This window comes from Mya arenaria, chromosome 17, assembly GCF_026914265.1.
Source record: "Mya arenaria isolate MELC-2E11 chromosome 17, ASM2691426v1".
Lineage (NCBI taxonomy): Eukaryota > Metazoa > Mollusca > Bivalvia > Myida > Myidae > Mya > Mya arenaria.
Window position 1 is genome coordinate 29,909,491 of NC_069138.1, and position 19,917 is coordinate 29,929,407.

The window sequence follows — 19,917 nt, forward strand, 5'->3', positions numbered from 1 at the left end:
ATTAGGCTGTTGGTTATGAAAGTTACGTCATTTAGGCTGTTGGTTATGAAAGTTGTGTCACATAAGGCTGTTGGTTATGAAAATTACGTCATTTAGGCTGTTGGTTATGAAAGTTGTGTCACATAAGGCTGTTGGTTATGAAAATTACGTCCATTAGGCTGTTGGTTATAAAAGTTACATTCATTAGGCTGTTGGTTATAAAAGTTACATCCATTAGACTGTTGGTTATGAAAGTTGTGTCACATTAGGCTGTTGGTTATGAAAATTACGTCATTTAGGCTGTTGGTTATGAAAGTTGTGTCACATAAGGCTGTTGGTTATGAAAGTTACGTCATTTAGGCTGTTGGTTATGAAAGTTGTGTCATATAAGTCTGTTAATTATGAAAGTTACGTCATTTAGGCTGTTGGTTATGAAAGTTACGTCATATAAGGCTGTTGGTTATGAAAGTTACGTCCATTAGGCTGTTGGTTATGAAAGTTACGTCCATTAGGCTGGTGTTTATGAAAGTTACGTCATATAAGGCTGTTGGAAATGAAAATTATGCTAGGAACAACTACACATCAAGTTGAAAATGTCTACAAGGTATCAGAGTGAGAGAGAAGTTCGCCCCAAAAAGTTCAATTTAGCCAAAAATGTAAAAATCACATTCAAAGGCACGTTTCTCTACGACGAGCAAGCCGTTGGTCACGAAACGTATACAAGGCACTAAAAACCATCAATATGATAATGTATACCTAGTATCAGGGTGGATATGCGATATACAACTGAAGTTAGTCTTATGGTCATACATGATTGACTTCTTTCACACTATTGGTCAGTTATAAATGTCAAGTAATCCGATTAGCTACATCGTTCTTAGATCCAATTAAGACCAATAACAAGTCCAGAGTGTTATCTTTTAACTGTGAGAGAAGTTCGCACTACAAAGTTCAATATTGAATATTGAGTACAAGGCACGTATCTATATGATGAGTAGACCGTGAGTCACGAAAATTATGCAATAAACTGCAACAAAATCATCATAAAGGTGGTATTGTGTAGCAAACAGCAGGGTTAAATCTATAAAATTGTGAGACAAGATCGCCCAACAAAGTCCAATAAGTAAGGTTTATGAAGAGAAAGGTAATTTCAAATTCAATTTCAAGTGCACATGACCCGGTTATTTCCCATAAACATGATAGGCATGATCATATGTGCTATGTTTGAGGACAATAGGTCAAGAATTGTTTTAGAAATTTACTTTGCATCTGCTTTGTCGAACGGGCTCGCCACCCCGACCTACCAACCAACCGACCGACCAATCAATTAACCGTATAGTGACTTCAATATACTTTCCCCCATTTTAACCTTTGTTTGCATGCGTATAAATATTATATAATTTCGAACTTGCAAAGAGACATCGTTTTAGCTACAAACTAAAATGATTCCCTTACCTGTCCACGGACACCCGTACATTTCGACCCGCATACAGACACTTCGCTGTCGCTGTGAAAATGGGATGAACCGGATGCGACGCCCGATGATTGGGGGCGAAACCTCCCGAATTACCTCCAGGTACGGGTTCTCGTTTCCCTCAAATTTCTGAAATGTGCAGGGAAGGTTTAGAAGCACGTGAGGGAGAAAAATTTCGTGAATATAGCAGTAGGTGGTCCGTGTTACTCTGATATATTCTAGGGTTGTAAATATACCGTTTTATTCAGTCAAACCAAGGAATGGCTTTAAATGTAATTTCAAATTTAAAATGAGTAGTACTAATGCACCAGTCAATTGTAACAACGCCTCCGACCTCCCCCCCCCCAAAAAAAAAAAATATATATATATATATACCGGGGAATGGGCCTAACCTAATTTGCCCCTGGGGTGCTGGGGCATTTGACAGAGATTTTACCAGCAGTTGGTTCCCGCATTGGCTGGACCGAATGTCAAAGTCCTCGCTATTCCACGGACCTGGGGTGGCTGAGGTTACAATTGACTGGTGCATAACACAGTAAAGTACTGTATGAACTCCATTGACTAGTGAAGACGTTTTGTTGTTTATTCATACTTTTTTTTCAAATCTGCAGACGGTAATTTCAATTGGCTAGCCTATTATTTCCTCCAATACTGGCTGTATCCGGCTTTTATATAGCCGCTGTTATGTAATAAAATTTGTTCTCCTAGGAGTCGAATAAAACTGAAATGTTTGTCTTCGTCCACATAAAGAATTGTCATTTTATGGTTTTACTTAGAACATATTTAACTGAAAATCCCCTCGAGGAACATATCAGGAAAAAACAACAGATTTTATGTATCTCCCGAAAATTGGTGCTGTCAAGAGAAAATGAAACTCAATATCTTCCCTGAGACGTATCGTTTAACTCCGAAGGAAATGATGCCTATAAATTTCTGAGAATTATTATGACAATATCGACATATAGCAGACATAAATCACGTCCTCTTACGAGAATTTCATAGCGTGATGAACGTTGAGTTCGCAAGACGTCAAAATTATCGTCAATATCGACATATCTCGGCCATATTTCATCCGTTCCGATGGCCGATTGTTTGCGGAATCATTTAGAGCAGGGCGCCTAATCACCGCACCTTCACACTTTGATTGACAGGCCAAGATAGGCGCTTGGACGAAGCTTATTTGATGTAGAGAGATATACTGAGATACTGCAACTTCTCAACTATTTCAAGTCTTGGACATAAGACTGGCGTCAAGACGTATACTAAATATAGCTTGACCTTTATTTGTTTTTTGATAAATGGCGGACAGTGAAGGGCTTAGATTGACGGATTGTTGTATTATTGTGTTGACATAATTCTCTCGCTAAAATATCACTGCTCCTTACGGAGTCACCCGAAATAGATAGATACATATGAAGGGGAGATGCTGGCTTCTAAATAAGTTAAGAGCCCAGTTATTTTCAAACATAAAAAATTACTTGCAATTAGACATAACAAAATGTATGTTGTAAACAACAAGTCATGGCCATTTTCGACCTTTAGTTTTGAATTTGCATGTAAATAATATGTATATGTTATTTTACTTTACTTTCCTTCCTATTGTCTTTTCTCTATTTCGTTTATTCATGTGTGTTCTTATAAGAGCTTGGAAAAAAATATATTGAATTGAATTAAATTGGGCCTACTTCTGTATTTGAAGGGTTCCATTATTACAAACTCTACAACCTCATTTACCAAGCTATTACATCTAGATATCAGTTTCTATGATTTTGAATTTTAATTTCCCAGAAAATGCTAAATGGCTTTTTGACAGATGTAACACAAGCCTTTAAGTACACAGTGACGAATAACAAACCCAGGAACACCCATTAATACACTTCCCCTACCCCCATCTTTGTCAAGGCGTATAAATCCTTTAATTCCGGATTACAGGCTATAAATGACTATTACATCCGTTTTGAGCCTTCTTTCATTCGTAGATATGTCTTTAAAACGTTCCGTATCTTCTTCATCTCGGGGCTGCGCCGGTTTTGACGGACATGTTCTGATTTCGTCTGACAGGGCTTGATATACACGGCGATAATTCATCTTTTATTTGTTTGAATGTGAAGTATATAAACGTATCATATGTCGTTTAAAACGTCTGCACCCTAGTTAAGCATCTATCAAAGCAGATTTGTAACTGTTTAGCACTTTATGTATTTCCGTTCACATTCTCTGGAAACCAGGTGTAACTTTTGCAAGACCGATTTCTAGATGCAAACTTTAGTAGACTGACGTTGATCAGACATTATATATCACTTATCAATCTATTGACATAATCACTGATATTTGATAGTAAACCTTTGTACTCGTATATATAAAAAAAGTTCTTTGGGTCCAAACTCAGACTTAGGTCGTTAGTGGATACGGGTCAAGAGTCAATACGGACATGACGTGGTGAAAATAATGTGTATACTTTTAAAGATGCACTCTTACTCCCAAATAAAATTTATCACTCAAAATTGATGTTTGTTATATATGTGTGAATGTACTGATTTTGAATAAGAGTGTCACTTTAAGCATGCAGTCGTACCCCGTTGGCTCGAAGTCCTAGGGACTGGTAAAATAACCTCGAGCCTCGGAAATTTCGAGCCAAGAGGGAATGTTTACATTCATATAGAAATCGGTCCTTTACAACCAGGTCGAGCCAACGAGGAATTCGAGCCAAGCGAGTTCGAGCCAACGGGGTTCGACTGTATGCTTATACATGAGCATACATTAGAACGTTTAAACTTATCAGGTTTTATAGCAACAGTAAAAGTAGGTATTACGTCTCCATGAAAACGAAATGATGGATACTCCTAGCATCGTATTTTAAACAAGGCCAGGTGCACACAGAATACATATGGAATAAACGATTCTTGACAATTACTTCAGTGACTTTCTTTCAAAACTATCCCATTAAAACTACAGACCTGCCAATGCACATGTGTACTAGACGGAAAAATAATCCACCGTGCATTTGGTAAACCAACTGTTTGTTTGTTTAAGCGCAAGATGGTGTTTTCTTCATTCACCGTTAGGGATTTCATAAAAGTTTATCTTTCCTAGAAATGTCTAGTGTGATTGATATTGTGAAGCGCAGCTGTATTCAAACACCTTGGGAAGTTAAGAGTACATCCTTTTAATATAGAATGTGGTCTGCACTTGTATTTAATGTCATATTAGTCTGAATGCATACTCGAAGAATTTAATTCCAGTAAATTTAAATCATACAAAGTAACCCAAAACAACCTTTCTGCTATTTTGACTGCTAAATTAAAAAAAAAAAGTTATTATAGCTGCGTAATATCCGATAACTTAACCTAACTTTGATATTAAATGATTACAATGAAGGTGTAATGCAAGTATTACTAAAGAAACGATCCAGCTGCTTGCCATACGATAAATCATTCAACATTTAAGTAACTACTTTAATTATTTCAAAGCAAGGGTAACGCGAGAATTCAGTTCACCTCGCATTGTTTATTACGCTGCGGAATCATTAACAGATTGTATTTTTCAAGGGCTTAACGCAAATCCATTGCAACAATCTAAACTCATTAAAGCCTCACCTCCTCGCCCTGTTTGTTCCGGAACCGGATCCACTCGCCGCCATCTTGCCGCTGATACTCGAGTAGAAACTCCTCAGTAAACTCAAGACCCTGAAATAGAGATAGCGTAAATTATATGACGTAACAAAGGTAATTTCAATAAGATGACGCAATAAAAATGACCAAACAGTTTTGAATTTGATAATTGAGAACCGGTATGGCTTGGTTATGTTCATGGTGTTTCTTCCCACAGTCATTTGAAGGGAATGAACTTCTGCTTTAGTGTAATATGACCTGTAAAAAGTGCCTTTAACCTGCAAATATTTATAAAAAGGGTCAATTATACCAACAATGTAGCATCAAATAGCTATGCATTACTGGCGTTAAATATTTTTTTTGATAGGTGATATGCCACCAAAACATGTTCATTCCCTTTAAATGTTGGTCTTTCTCCATCTTTATATTGATGTGGGTATCATTCTCGGCCGATTAGGACGAATACTATAAGTAAGTAAGATAAACATTTATTGAGTTATTTCCCTTCATCAAATATAGCTTGCTCTTCCTCCAACATAGTCCATTTTTAAATGAAATGCATGCTTCACTCGTACGCACAGGGTACAGAAGGTAGAAAATTCAGCCCTCTATAAGCTAATCAAATAGTGCTCACCATGAGCCAATTTCTGACCACTGTGCGCAAGAGTGGCTTGGCTTTCCATAATCAGAACGAGGCTCAGATGGGTCAGATATAAACAAAGATTCCATACATATCAAATTATTTCTTTTGTTTGCCTTTTTGTAACCCTAATGGAAGAGGTGACTTGATGTGAACTTTCATAAAATGCCAATAATTGACAGTGCGTGTATACCACGTGATAATTTACGTCATAAATGCTACGTCGGAAGGCAATAATTATCTTCGAATGAAGACTTTAAACAAAGATAACTTTTATTTTTCTTCAACACTGCTGTAACGAATACATTCGTCGCTTCGGAATGCAGTGCACAATTGCACAAGTGGGAGCGACAAGAATATTGTTCGCAAGGATGTGCGCCTCATAACATAATGATGTTCTACTCGAAACACTTCTAGCACAACAAGGGTAATTAACCTAAACTATTTCTTAAGTGAAAACTGATAGACAAAATCGAAAAACTACTTAAAACAGTTATGATAGCAATGTCTGTCGAAAGAAGATTCAATTAAAATCTAGTTAGTGCCAGGGACAGTATCTTACACAGCTTGCTAGTGAATGATAAGCGATTTCCAATCAATGCTGTTTCTAAAAATATGTGAATTTTGAGATTATGAAGATGAAAGATAAGCGTTTTCCAATCAATGTTGTTTCTTAAAATATGTGATTTTTGTGATTATGTTGAAGATGAAAATCACTTTCGTAAGAATACCCTCGTCAGGAAATGTGGTATAGCGATTGTTATTTATGATAAGCTGAGTATTATGACGTGGAAAATATCTCGAGATTGTATCTTTTTTATATAAACGATGACTTAAACATCGAAAACTCATTAGTGATTGAGTACAACTTTCAGTTCGATAATGACGTTACTAAGCTTTCGTCTAATGTAACATACTAAGACAAATACAGTCGAACCACGTTCGCTCGAACTCGCTTTGCTCGATTTCCTCGTTGGCTCGAATTAGATGTAAAGGACCGATTGTTTTTCAACTTAATGTAAGCATTCCCACTTGGTTCGATTTTCACGAGGCTCGAGGTGATTTCACCGTAGTCTGTGAGTTCGAACCAACGGGGTTCGAATGTATACCTGTTTGCTCAGCGAAACACTTTATTACAATCATACTGCAACAAAATACAGCTGATACATGATGAAAATCAATGGAAGAGTAAAGAGTATGTTGCTTTGGGGCTATTATCTCTTCTTAGTGGTCAACGTTATATTTTGTTCAATGAGAAGGCATTTTTTTCAAGTGTTCTAATACATTTATGTCAGTTATTCAGCAGTCAGCTGCCATAGAATTTATCAGGTGAAGCGGTATATATAGACAGTGGCTGGTCCAGTTAATGGGTATTTTACACAATAAAGTAGACCACTACAAAAATCAGGTTGCGTCATTACAAACTAATTCGTTTTGTAAGTACACACTAACAATCTCGAACAATTACTTAAACGAAAATACGATTAGATATACACCCATCTGCAGAAATGCACATACGATCGTAAATATCAACTGACAATTTCTCCAATTCCGTAAAAATCATCAAACGACAAGTCATAATTTTTGGACCATCTGCGAATCAATGTCTTACTTTTATTGCATGTTAAGTATGTGGTCTGTATAAACTCGGTGTGACAAGGGTCTTTAAGAAGACTGGTTACTTTTAATCTCAGCCATTTAGTGTCAAAGATAGTTATAAAATGTTGACGAAATCGCAGTTCGCTTTGAAACTGGATACGCCTTCTATATGAGTGGGCATATCTTTTCTAAAATGTGCATCAATAATGGTCGAAATAAATGCCACCCCGACGCCGTCATTGTTGGATTAGTTTACTGCTGATATGGCTTTTTATTCGGAATTTTGCGAATTTGACGTAAATGAAGATTTTATGGTGACACTCGAAACAATAGTAATCATTAGTAATTCAGGCATTTGAATAATTAAACTGGGGGTTGAAATGGATATTATATCAAAAGAACAAAGAGCGATTGGCCAAGGCCTTAAATACGCTAATAACGTGTTTCAACACGCAATTTGATGTATTTTTATTTCAACGTTTATGTCCCGAAACCGCTCAATGAATTCGAGTATAAGGACAGAGGCCGTGGTTCCAACACGAGTTAATGGGTAATTAAACTGGTCCAGGATTTATTCAGAAACATTAAAAAACATGAGGGCAAAGATGATGGAATAACACAATAATTCGTTTTGCTACAAAGCAGACCAGCCAATACGACAGAAGTATCGAGCTAAAATTGTGACTTACCGTCACTTTTACACGTGCATGTGAGACCATAATCGTGCACTATATAAATTGAGGACAAAATCAATTGTGTTTTTAACAATTAACCTGAACGATGTGTGAGTGATAATTGTAAGATGAAATTGTCGTGTGTTTTTTTTGTCTCCTGTTTTAATAAAAGCATGTTGCAAAGAGCAATACCTTAATTTAACACACCAGAACGTTTTTTTGCAATTGAGGACAAAGTCAATTGTGTATGGGTTTTTACCAATTAACCTGAACAATGAGTATGTGATATCCGTTAGTTGATCTTGTCGTTTTTTGTCTCATGTTTCGGTAAGAGCTTGTTACAGGGCAACATCATAATTTAACACACAACGATTTTTTTGCAAAATTTATCAAATATTGCTTTATATTCATTTTATTAATCGACACTCAGCCCTTATGGGACTCTATTCCATATATGTTACCCGTGTTGCGGCATGGCTTGGCGCCATTGGCTTGCTAAAGGCCCTACATTTCCTGCGAAATATGTAAAATTAACCACCTAACAACATTCAGCTGCTCATTTTCAGCCAGGCAATATATTGCAATAATTTGATTAGGTTGATGTACATTGCATTATTTTTCCTGGAAACAGAAATCTTAATTCTCTTGAGAGTTTGGTTGTATGGAGCAGCAACAATGACAGCAGTAGGAGTTTTTGTCTCAAACAGTTCAAGCAGACACTGTTATACTACCAGTTTAGTTCTTGTTTGAATTCAGTAACTACGTTGGTTTATACTAAACACTTAAAAGAAACGTGTATTCAATCACAATTAAGTGATTTATTTACGATATTCTATATTATCGTTTTGAAAACAAAACTGAATAAAAAAGTTACATTTTTTTATAAAAGTTGATTAAATCACAGTAACCATAATTCCGATCTCCTGGCGTAGTTCAGCTCTAGAGCTATGGAAGGTTTAAAATAATGTAGTGCCTATTTCTTAATTATCCATTACGACATTCACGTTTGGGATATTGAATGTCGTGCAAGCATGACATTCATTCTTTGAATGGTGAATGTCGTCTGTCATGCCAGCATGACATTTATTATTTAAATGTTGAACGCCGTTTGTCGTGCTGCAAGCATGACATTCATTCTTTGAATGGTGAATGCCGTTTGTCGTGCCAGCATGGCATTCATTCTTTGAACAGTGAATGTCGTGTGTCGTGCCAGCTCAACATTCAAAGTCGAATGTCGAATATTGTTTGTTGAACTAAATTCACACAACCTTATCATTTGAGCTCTGAATGTTTGAAGAAAAGCCGTAAATCTGATAAAAATGAAGCTTCGAAAAATGAAATGTCTTTATCAGTTTATGGAAATCTTGATCTTAAGCTAAGAACACCCTTCAAAATCGTCATTACCACGAAAAAGCCCATTTACAAGGCAAAGTACAAAGTAAAATGGAGAGTCAAGAGCCAGAAAATCTACCGTAATTTTCAATTAGGATTCGCCCGCTAGCAGCAGCCATATAAGGTCATTTATTTCTAATATCTGGCGGGAAGGCCAACATTGAAGTATTGGCACGAAGATGGCTTCGTAATTATTGTCAATTTTCCTACTCCGCGTTACAATGTGACAAAAAGAAAGAAAAGATTTCCTTAGGAAAAATCAATGTCCTTAGCTACTGGAAGATGTCATTTCTTCGCCACGAAAGCCTTATTAGTTTTCTGGAAGTTCTTTTTACATTTCCCCCTCCGATCCTAGGGGCAAATCGTCTCGGATGAGATTGTTATGCTTTTTGTTCCAGAATTAATATGTTTGTACGTGTGCCTTTCGGGGCTTTACTTTTAATTTCAATTTTTAAGAGGAATACACGCGATACATGTATATATGCTTTTAATAGGGATTAAAACTTGCCACATGCATTCTTGCTAATTCAATGTCTTATTTCCTTTTATAATGTAAAATATCATCTTACTGATATCATGATTTTTATTTGAAAACTGTATGTAGCGTTCTTATATTATTATGTCACAAGTAAATGCCGTTAACAATTGTGTAATTAAGCAACTGAATAGGAAAAAGCTGTGTGTAATAAAGCAACTGAATAGGAAAAAGCTTTGTGAAATAAAGCAACTGAATAGGAAAATGTAGTGTGAAATAAAGCAACTGAATGGGAAAAAGCTTGTTCGGAATTCTCTAAGTCTCGAGTCTAAGTTCCAAACTCTGGCTCAGACGACTGATATCTTATGTGTTTCAATATATCTTAATATAACTTATTTTGACGAACTGTGTGTGTCTGATATTAGAACAGATCATTTGTAACTGATAAAGTATATTTTACCAAACTTGCTTATGTTTTAGTATTTTAAAACCAAATTAAATCTTTGCTTTTCTGAGTCTGAGTCTTAAACTCAGACTTAAAACGTTAACTCAGACTCAAAACGTTAACTCAGACCCAAAACGTTAGTTAATAAGGGCCCTTAATAGGAAAAATAATTGTTTGAGGAGCAGTGTGTTTGTTTCTTGTACTGTTTTCCTAATTCTCCATTCTTTCTCATGCTGATAACAATGCTAATGTTACATTCCCAGAACTTTCTCTTAATTGCACTACTTCTTTATCAATTATCCTCACTGAGGTAAAACCTGTATATCTTAGCAGTGCAGTCGCCGTTGTTCATTTCAAGGCCAAGCGCACACAAGAAATGTTTGTTTACAGAAATCTGAATCAACTGAAAGTTTTGGAACAGACCTAAAAGCAAAAACGTAAACCAACTTCAAGGCAGACTCAGTCTGCACAAACTTAAACAGAATAAACATTGAAACACGTAGTGTTGTTTTTTAGAATATTTTTCTCAATTTATGACATTCAGTCATGTTTTCTTTTACAGGGCTTCAAAAACATATTTTTAAACTATGAAAGTTTTACCATCATCTTTTAAAGCTGCACTCTCACGGATTGGCGGTTTGTTTGTTTTAGAATCAGCTGAATTAGACATCAATGCAGTCGATTCAGTCATTTAAGAAACCTCACAATGACACAGATCTCAACTGTTCAAAAATTATTTTTCTTAAAGTGTTAGTAATGATTTAAGCCATAAATCATCAATTTTTGAACGTAAATATTAAAACTGAGATATGATCTTTTGTCAGCTGTCTTATAGCAACGTTTTTCAGACAATTACCAAAAATTGGTTCATTCCAAGACAAAATAAAATTGTCTAAACGGTCAATCTGTGAGAGTGCAGCTTTAAGCGATTGTGTACTTAACATTTACATCTATTTCATCTCTGGCAGTGTATGCAAACCCAATACACCTTCTTAAAGTGACTCGCTCATGGTTTGTGAAATGCACTTGTTTAATTACGAAATAAAATGTGGCAAAACATTAGTATTGTTAAAACAAAAACCACCTCTTTCCTAAACTCCCGATGGCCTTGTGGACTAGCCGGCTGTTTTCCACCTTTTCCTGACTTTACCAGCGTGGGTTCGAACCCCACTACAACCAAAATACTTTTTTTTGCTATAACTGTTTGTTTTTTCTACAATTTCGATATCATAGAATAAATTAAAAATCAAATAAGTGTTTTCAGATGCATTACCGGAAAAACTAATATTTGGTTCAAAAACATGAGCGAGTCACTTTAACTGGTAAATTGTTTTTAAAACGTCTTTGAAACGCGACTTTCCTCATCAAAACATCTGACAATCTACGTGTTCGGTAGTCTGGCTTGGAATTGAATTTCACGCTAAAGGCAAAAACATGTCGGCAAAATAATTTCAAACATTTCCCACTCCGCCTTGTCATCAAAACGGACGAATATTTAATACACAATTAGAAATAGAAGCCATTTACAAGAGTTTTAATTAAATGAAGTTTAATGTAAATGTTGTTGATTTAATTCGCGCCAAATGAGCAGCGACGGAAAAAGCTGACATCGAAAATGATATGACTGAAAACTAAGTGCCCAGGGGCATAAATAATTAATATTTTGTTGTCGGAGCCCCGCCGGAAATCGATGTAATGATATGTTTCTACGCAGACAGGGTGCTAAGAAAGAGATATCTGCGTAATTTCTTTGTTAACCCTTATGTAATGAATCATTTGTCTTAAAAGGCTGAGAAGCTGTGTCTGAAATATTGCGTTCGGCCAGACAATATCACCATAATCTGTGTGGAAGAACCAATTAACATCTGCAAGATAAATACATCTAGTTTCTCGAGCAATGCAATTCTTTCTCTTAACTTTTACCAGAAGCGCATTCGGAACACCTCGGCTATTTTCCATCGAAAACAACCTCGGATGTATTCCGGTATATCAGTAAATAAAAGTAGTAATAGGTGTACCAGTATGGAACCCACATGTACACTAACCCTTCTCAAAGCATTTCTTTATTATCTAAATCATTCACATAGTGTTACCTGTCCGTTCCCAAATCGTCCCTGCACTTCTACGCTGGTGATGACCATCAGCTGACGGAGGTCAATCTGCAGGTACTCATAGCTGTCCTTGTCCACATAGTTTTTAGGACACCACGCACCGCCGAGCTCGTCCTGTCGGATCCTGGAAAAAAAGAGCGAACAAAACCTTAGTTTACAATATCTTAATTGATTGTGGGGACAGCTGAAAGTGGAAACCGATCACGCTTCAAGGCCTCTGGCGAATATTGATTGAATTCGACCACTCTCCAGCGAAACCTTGAGAGGCCATGGTACTGTAACCCTAGTACGGCTTAAACCAACAATGATTGTCAGCGCCAAACATCCGCGATTTACCACTAACCATTCGTACCCAAGACCTCTAAATTAGAGGGGGTCACTGATACCTCTCCGGCGTATTGTTAAAGGCCAAGAGATTTTAGTCCTAGAAGGGCTAAAACCAACAATGTTTGTGAGAGCTTAACACCTTTAACAATAAACCCATATTCACCACTGTGACTGGGAATACAGGATCAAAAATTAATAATCCTGTTTCGGTTTTTTAAAGAACGTTTTGAGAAACACAATTTCCCAACAAATATCGACAAAAACATTTTCACAATTGCTTAAGCCGATTGCAATAATCCTTGTAACATTTTGTAACATTTAACATTTCGTCATCAATAAAAACCAGCACCGTAATCTGATTTGGATCTTTTATTTGTGAAATCCTTTTCTTTCTTTTTTCTTAGATAAATACGTTTGTATCTGTCATTTTCGAATAATCACTGCCTTTTCGCGTAATTGGTTGCAAACGTAACTTTAAAGAGAATCAAAAAACATGGTCATGAGATTATTATGGAAACGCTTCCCTAAAATATATAATTATTGTTATTTTCACGGAATATAAATGTGGTCATTAGGTAACTTCAAACCGAAATGATTAATTGTTAACACACAGGCCATATAATAAATCAGAAATTGAAAGAGAAAAAAAGTAATTACACATTTTGTCTCAGCTCTCAGAAATATTTGATGACTTCATTTCGGACTAAAACGTTCTGAGACCGTTTCATTATTTTCAAAGCCGTATTTATTACGCGCGCTAAAGACATTCATAAATATTTTCACAGAAAATCACGGGCAATATCTCTTTCTAAGAAATGCATTTTTATTGGCCCTAAAACGCTTTGTTGTTATAACATTTACCGTAAAACAAACGAAGCAAATGATATACATATATTTCTGCCAAAAGTGTCAGAAATACATAAAATGTGAAGAATCTTTCACATTCAATTTAACACGAGGGCAAGTGGTGATGATGTTTATATCAAAACCACCAGCAACGCTTTTAAATACAATGCGTGTTTTATGTCCAGAATTTATACATTTGCAGCGAAAACAGAACCAGAATAGTTTAAACAGACGGTAGTTTAACTGTTAACGTGTTGAAGTATCTGAATCAGCAATTTCAAATTGAACGCGCAATGTTTTCAAGAATTTCGTTTCATTTCACACGCAGCTCTAATCCTTTGAAGCTTATGGTTTACACGTTTTGACAACAAGGCCTATCAAAGCTATCCTTTGAAGCTTATGGTTTACACGTTTTGACAACAAGGTCTATCAAAGCTATCCTTTGAAGCTTATGGTTTACACGTTTTGACAACAAGGCCTATAAAAGCTATCCCTTGAAGCTTATGGTTTACACGTTTTGACAACAATGCATATCAAAGCTATCCGTTGAAGCTTATGGTTTACACGTTTTGACAACAAGGCATATCAAAGCTATCCCTTGAAGCTTATGGTTTACACGTTTTGACAACAAGGCCTATCAAAGCTGTCCGTTGAAGCTTATGGTTTACACGTTTTGACAACAAGGCCTACCAAAACCATCCCTTGAAGCTTATGGTTTACACGTTTTGACAACAAGGCCTATCAAAGCTATCCGTTGAAGCTTATGGTTTACACGTTTTGACAACAAGGTCTATCAAAGCTATCCCTTGAAGCTTATGGTTTACACGTTTTGATAACAAGGCCTATCAACGCCATCCCTTGAAGCTTATGATTTACACCTTATGGTTTACATGTTTTGACAACAAGGCCTATCAAAGCTATCCCTTGAAGCTTATGGTTTACATGTTTTGACAACAAGGCCTATCAAACCTATCCCTTGAAGCTTATGGTTTACATGTTTTGACAACAAGGCCTATCAACGCTATCCCTTGAAACTTATGGTTTACACGTTTTGACAACAAGGCCGATCAAAGCTTTCCCTTGAAGCTTATGGTTTACACGTTTTGACAAGGCCGATCAAAGCCATCCCTTAAAGCTTATGGTTTACACGTTTTGACAAGGCCTATCAAAGCTATCCCTTGAAGCTTATGGTTCACACGTTTTGACAACAAGGCCTATCAAAGCTTTCCCTTGAAGTTTATGGTTTATACGTTTTCACAAGGCCTACCAAAGCTAACCCTTGAAACTTATGGTTTACACGTTTTGACAACAAGACCTACCAAAGCCATCCCTTGAAGCTTATGGTTTACACGTTTTGACAACAAGACCTACCAAAGCCGTCTTTTGAAGCTTATGGTTTACACGTTTTGACAAGGCCTATCAAAGAGATGGTCTCAAATGTGGAAATGTACGAATATGTGGCGATTGATGCATTGGAACTCAGAAAAAAATATTCAGCAATATCTACACTTTGATATTGACACCGTTCAGAGATTAAAGCTGCATCGTCAAAGATTTACCGTTTTGACAACTTTTTTATCATGTAATGTGCCAAGTTTTGCGTAGATGTCTGGACACGAATAGTATAACAATGCTTACAAAAGATCAGATCGCAGTTTTCCATATTTACGTTCGAAAATTGATGAATTATGGCTAAAAGAAATTGAGATCTTCGGCCTTTCTAAACAATTGAGATCTGTTCTATAGTGAGTTTTCTGAATGACTCAATTGCAGGCATTGATACTAATGTCAGCTTATTCTGAAACAAAAAACTGCCAATTTATGAGAGTGCAGCTTCAACAGGTCATCTGCAAATGTGGAACTTTGCTGAGTGTAAGTACAGATATATGTCAATACATTCATTTTGTTCTGTTTTGACAGAATGCCATGCTTGTGTATTGACAACTTTCTGAGAATTATCCCTTTATATCTATACAAAGAAGCATCTTTTCCCCATGATTCTAACATTGTCAACCTTTATCTACAGCATATGAATAACTCCTTAATTCCCTGGCATATTCTAGCTGTCAAGCGCATCAATGATTCTCTCATATTTGATAGATGTTCATTCCATTGCCTTCCAAAACCCTGTTTCTCTCCCAATCAAATATATCTCTGACTGATTGACGGGTTTTCAATCCAAATACAATGGTTCTGGTCCTGACAGAAGCTTAATCAGAGATTCGAGAGTGTTTTCCTCAAGTCTCCAGCTAGAAAGACGGAAATTGGCAGTCTGTTTCTAACGAGATTTGCCTCGAACGATAGATAAAACTAATGTAGAAAAGACCATTTTTGGGATTTTCGCTAAAATTGCTTCGTTTGCATTTTTTTAAAGTTTGAACATAGCCAAACGTCTCATTAAGGTCTTCGGCATCTTATAATAACACACCCTTTCCATCTTGTAGGTAATTTGCCCTGGCATATGAGAGTAGAAGGTTACTTGTTTGACAGTGTTGAATTTCTTCTAAATTGGCATTATTGCACTCGTTGGTTTGGTTAGGTGCATACTCCAACAGCTTTGAAGTGCGAAAACACCTTCCCCACATGCTCCCCCAACTAATCAAGTCTTCGTTAAAGAAATGGACAAGTCAACAATGTACAATAAGAGCAGTGTGTGTTCATCACGTGGTAAATTGCGCCATAATGCTTCGTCGGAAGGCCATATTTTGCATCGTATGAAGACTTTAAAAACGACAAATTAACTGTTTCTTCACCATCTTAAATATAGCATAGAACAATCTAGGCCGCTTACAGAGCCCCGTCGGTCTTTCACCAGAATTTGATTGAGGGTGTAGTTTCCTAAAACACGTCGGCAAACCTTTTTACAAAACCCCCGCCTGATGGAGCACTGTTAAAAAACTTAAAACATTATTTAGGAAAAAGGTTTGTCGAAGTGTTGAAGAAACTAATCGCCTTATCAAAGTCCGGTAATAAAATGGCGGTGTTCTTTAAGTGGCATATACTGCCCTTTGTTTAATTTAAAATGGTGTAGAAAAAAATATCTTATAAATCTTTATATGAAGCAATATATTGCCTTCCGATGTAGCATTTATGACGTAAATTATCACGTGGTATACACACACTGAATAGTTCTTTAAGAACTCCTGAGGATCAAATAACAGAAACATAAACACATTTCAGCAATGACAACAAATATAATCCCGCTTATGCTATCTACAGTTCATGGAAATGGAACCTTCATCAAAACCAATGGACATCAGACCAGCTTCTGTCTTCGGGTAATTGCAATTCATTATCGCGACAAAAACCTTTCAACGTATATAAATGTCCTTCTGGTGATTCTGCCTAAATTAATTATTGAAGCAGAACGATATCTGAAAGAACCATGTCAGGTTTTATTCCAGCGTTACGAAAATTGCCTATCGATTTTGGGAATAAAAGTGGCTTCCAGCGTAATTAACAGTCAGGCGAACATTTTTAAAATGCTGAGCTGACGGTTTAATATGTGTTTTAGACAAAGTCTGTTCAAAACAAGCTGATGACAGTTCAACAATTAAAAGGTCCATTAGGATTAACATTCGGATCGGAAACAGACACCGCTTGTTAAACTAACCATTAAACCAGATCTGAACTTGAAAAACACACAAACAATACAGATGAATTTCCGTTGCACAAACTATTTTATTGTAATCTACACAAGCGGAAATAGAATGGCTTCCGGCTAACTTTTCAAAATTGTTTTACTTTGTTCTTGTTAGCTTCATGCTGACCAAAGTCTTCCAGACACAACGTAACAAGACAGCCGGCATGTTATAGGTAAGTATAGAACTGGATTTTCCTTCTTAAAGCTATACTCTTACTCCAAAATAAGATTTACTACAATTAAATCAAGTGTTTTGATGTACCAAAATGGATAAATAGATATCAAAAACAATGGTTGTTATGAAGTATAACGAGTTTAATTTGAAAGAAAGGTGTTGAAAACACGGTATTTCTACCTTATGAGACGATGGTGGATCACAGTAAAGCTTAAAGCACTCACCAATCATTTAATATGTTTGCTTATTCAGCTATCAAATACACGGTTACAATCAGTAATCAATATTTTTTTTTATAAATGCGATATTTAATAAGTATTAGGTTTATCACTCAAAATTTATGTTAATTATACATGTGTATGTATTGATTTTGAATAAGAGTGTTACTTAAATACCGCCTGTTAAGCAAGATAACCAGTACCCTTGTTCCCAGGATCCTTGGAACATGCTTTGTAAGCGCCATAGTACAGACTACACGCTATCTAGCAATGTTATAATTAAATGTACAGTGTTATCTCCCCTTATTCGTGTGACATTTGGAATCACAAAAAATACATTCTCGTTCCCCTGATTACAAATAATCTGGGTGGGTTTTATTTGTGGGCGATTTTTGTTTCTGCTAGAAGGAACGTTTCCTGATGATAACATAACATGCAAGGACAAGAGCAAATGTGTTTTTATCATGTGGGTTGGTCTTAAATGTCGCAGATTTAACACAAGTCTAACACACAGTGAAGCTTACGATTGTCTGCATTTTTTTCAGTCAATAATGGTCATGGCTCAGCACATAATAAAGTACGAGTAACGGGCCTTGCTGGATATGTGCGTCTGGCATTTGGCAACAGCTCGTTCCATGTGAAATGTTTTGGGCCTCAACGTTTTTCTCCGATGAACCGACTATTTAAAAAGGACTGTACACAGTCATTAGTACTCATTCAAAAATGTTTTGTAACTTTTTTAACTGAACCTCAGTCTGTTAATCTTACGGTATTCAGCCTATGTTTATGATCTATCTTCTTTTGGAGTTTGAGGATGCAGTCTAACATCGAAAAGATGCGACCAATCAAACGACCGTATTATTTCCTTCTCATTAAAAAAAATTCATCGATTCCAAGGATGTCTGAAACGTACACACAAAGCTAAAATAAGGTTAATATTAGTTTTTTTAAAGCTCCCCTGACACATCTTATGTCACGAAGAGCGACAATCCTGATATATAAGCCGATTACTTTGACTTAGGTTTTGATTAAAGTAATATCTCCGGCGACGCCACCAAGCAGGCATTAATGTCAACGATCCAAAAATGTAATGCTGTAATATTTAACCTTTAACTTAAGGGTATAAAACTGAGAAATGTAGTTTTAATATAGACTTACACAGTTTTTAACTCAATCTTGGTTAATATCATATTGCTTTTAGACTTACGAAGCACTGATTTAAAGAATGCAATCTTCTCTTGTGAGTTGTCTACTTTTATACAGACGCCAGACAAAGCGCTAGAATTTAGAGGGAACGTAGAACAAATGTACTGTGTGACGTTAATTGATGTTCTAAATTTTTACTGCCTTTGTAATTATTTATTGTTATCAAATAATGAGGTATTACCGTATGAGCAAACAGCAATTAATGATACAACAATGTTGACAGTGCTCCAGCTGGGCCTAAACAGCATGGTGGCGCACCTCGTTGCCTTTTTACTACATCCCGTTGAGCCCTTTTGTTTTAAAGAGGAAGTATAACAATGAATATATATATATATATTCTTACCCTAAAGTAAAGATATCATCTAAGTATTAGTATTAAAAGTAATAACAACGCATAGGCAATGAGAATTGAACATTGACCCTTGCGTGTGTCCCATTAGGGCTCATTAAATGAGCATCAAAAGTGCCCTAGCATCCTGCCCTTTTCAAATTCTGGCTGGAGCACTGATAGATAATATTGATAATAATGTCTCTCATAATATCCTAGAGGACAGCAGAACTCACAACACTGCGAATGTCGTGTTTTGTGACACCAGTGCTATATTAACGTTGTCGTACACCAGCTGTTATTTCTCTATGCTTTTACAAAATGTCCTAATGAAATATTTTATGGAGACAGTAACAGTTATATAATAAGAATGATCACTATCGCATGTGAGTTACGAGTTCAATTAATTCCAATATAAATCAATATCTCCTGAAAACAACGTCGTCATAGATCATTTTATATGGATTCTCTCGCAATCTGTAAAAATAAAGTCAATCTACATTGATAGCATGTTCTATTTCTCCGAGAAAGACACTTGCCCAGATCTACAGAATGATTTTGATGAAATTCAGAATTCTTACAATTAAATTTAGAGGAGATATCCATGTATGTCGTTCTGTTGTCAATGAAGCCATTCTTAGGTGAAATTGTTCACTTTAATTAGTACCCTAATCTAGGAGGTATCCAGTCTTTCCTCAGCAAAATGGTTGATAAGTCAAAACATTTTGATCCATGCCACTTCAAGATCTGTATCTCTCGATGGCAGAATGCAGA

General features: G+C 36.2%; 1 protein-coding gene across 3 annotated transcripts in view; it reads right to left on the bottom strand.

Annotated features, from left to right (window-relative positions):
- LOC128224096 (discoidin domain-containing receptor 2-like) overlaps nucleotides 1–19,917 on the bottom strand; it is an 83,984-nt gene that overhangs the window by 14,785 nt on the left and 49,282 nt on the right. For all 3 annotated transcript variants that reach the window (XM_052933757.1, XM_052933756.1, XM_052933755.1), the window contains exons 3-5: nucleotides 12,383–12,524; nucleotides 5,050–5,139; nucleotides 1,435–1,582 (exon numbers count right to left, since the gene is read on the bottom strand). In XM_052933757.1, coding sequence (XP_052789717.1) covers nucleotides 1,435–1,582; nucleotides 5,050–5,139; nucleotides 12,383–12,524 — 380 coding nt within the window. The remainder of the gene's footprint in view (nucleotides 1–1,434; nucleotides 1,583–5,049; nucleotides 5,140–12,382; nucleotides 12,525–19,917) is intronic.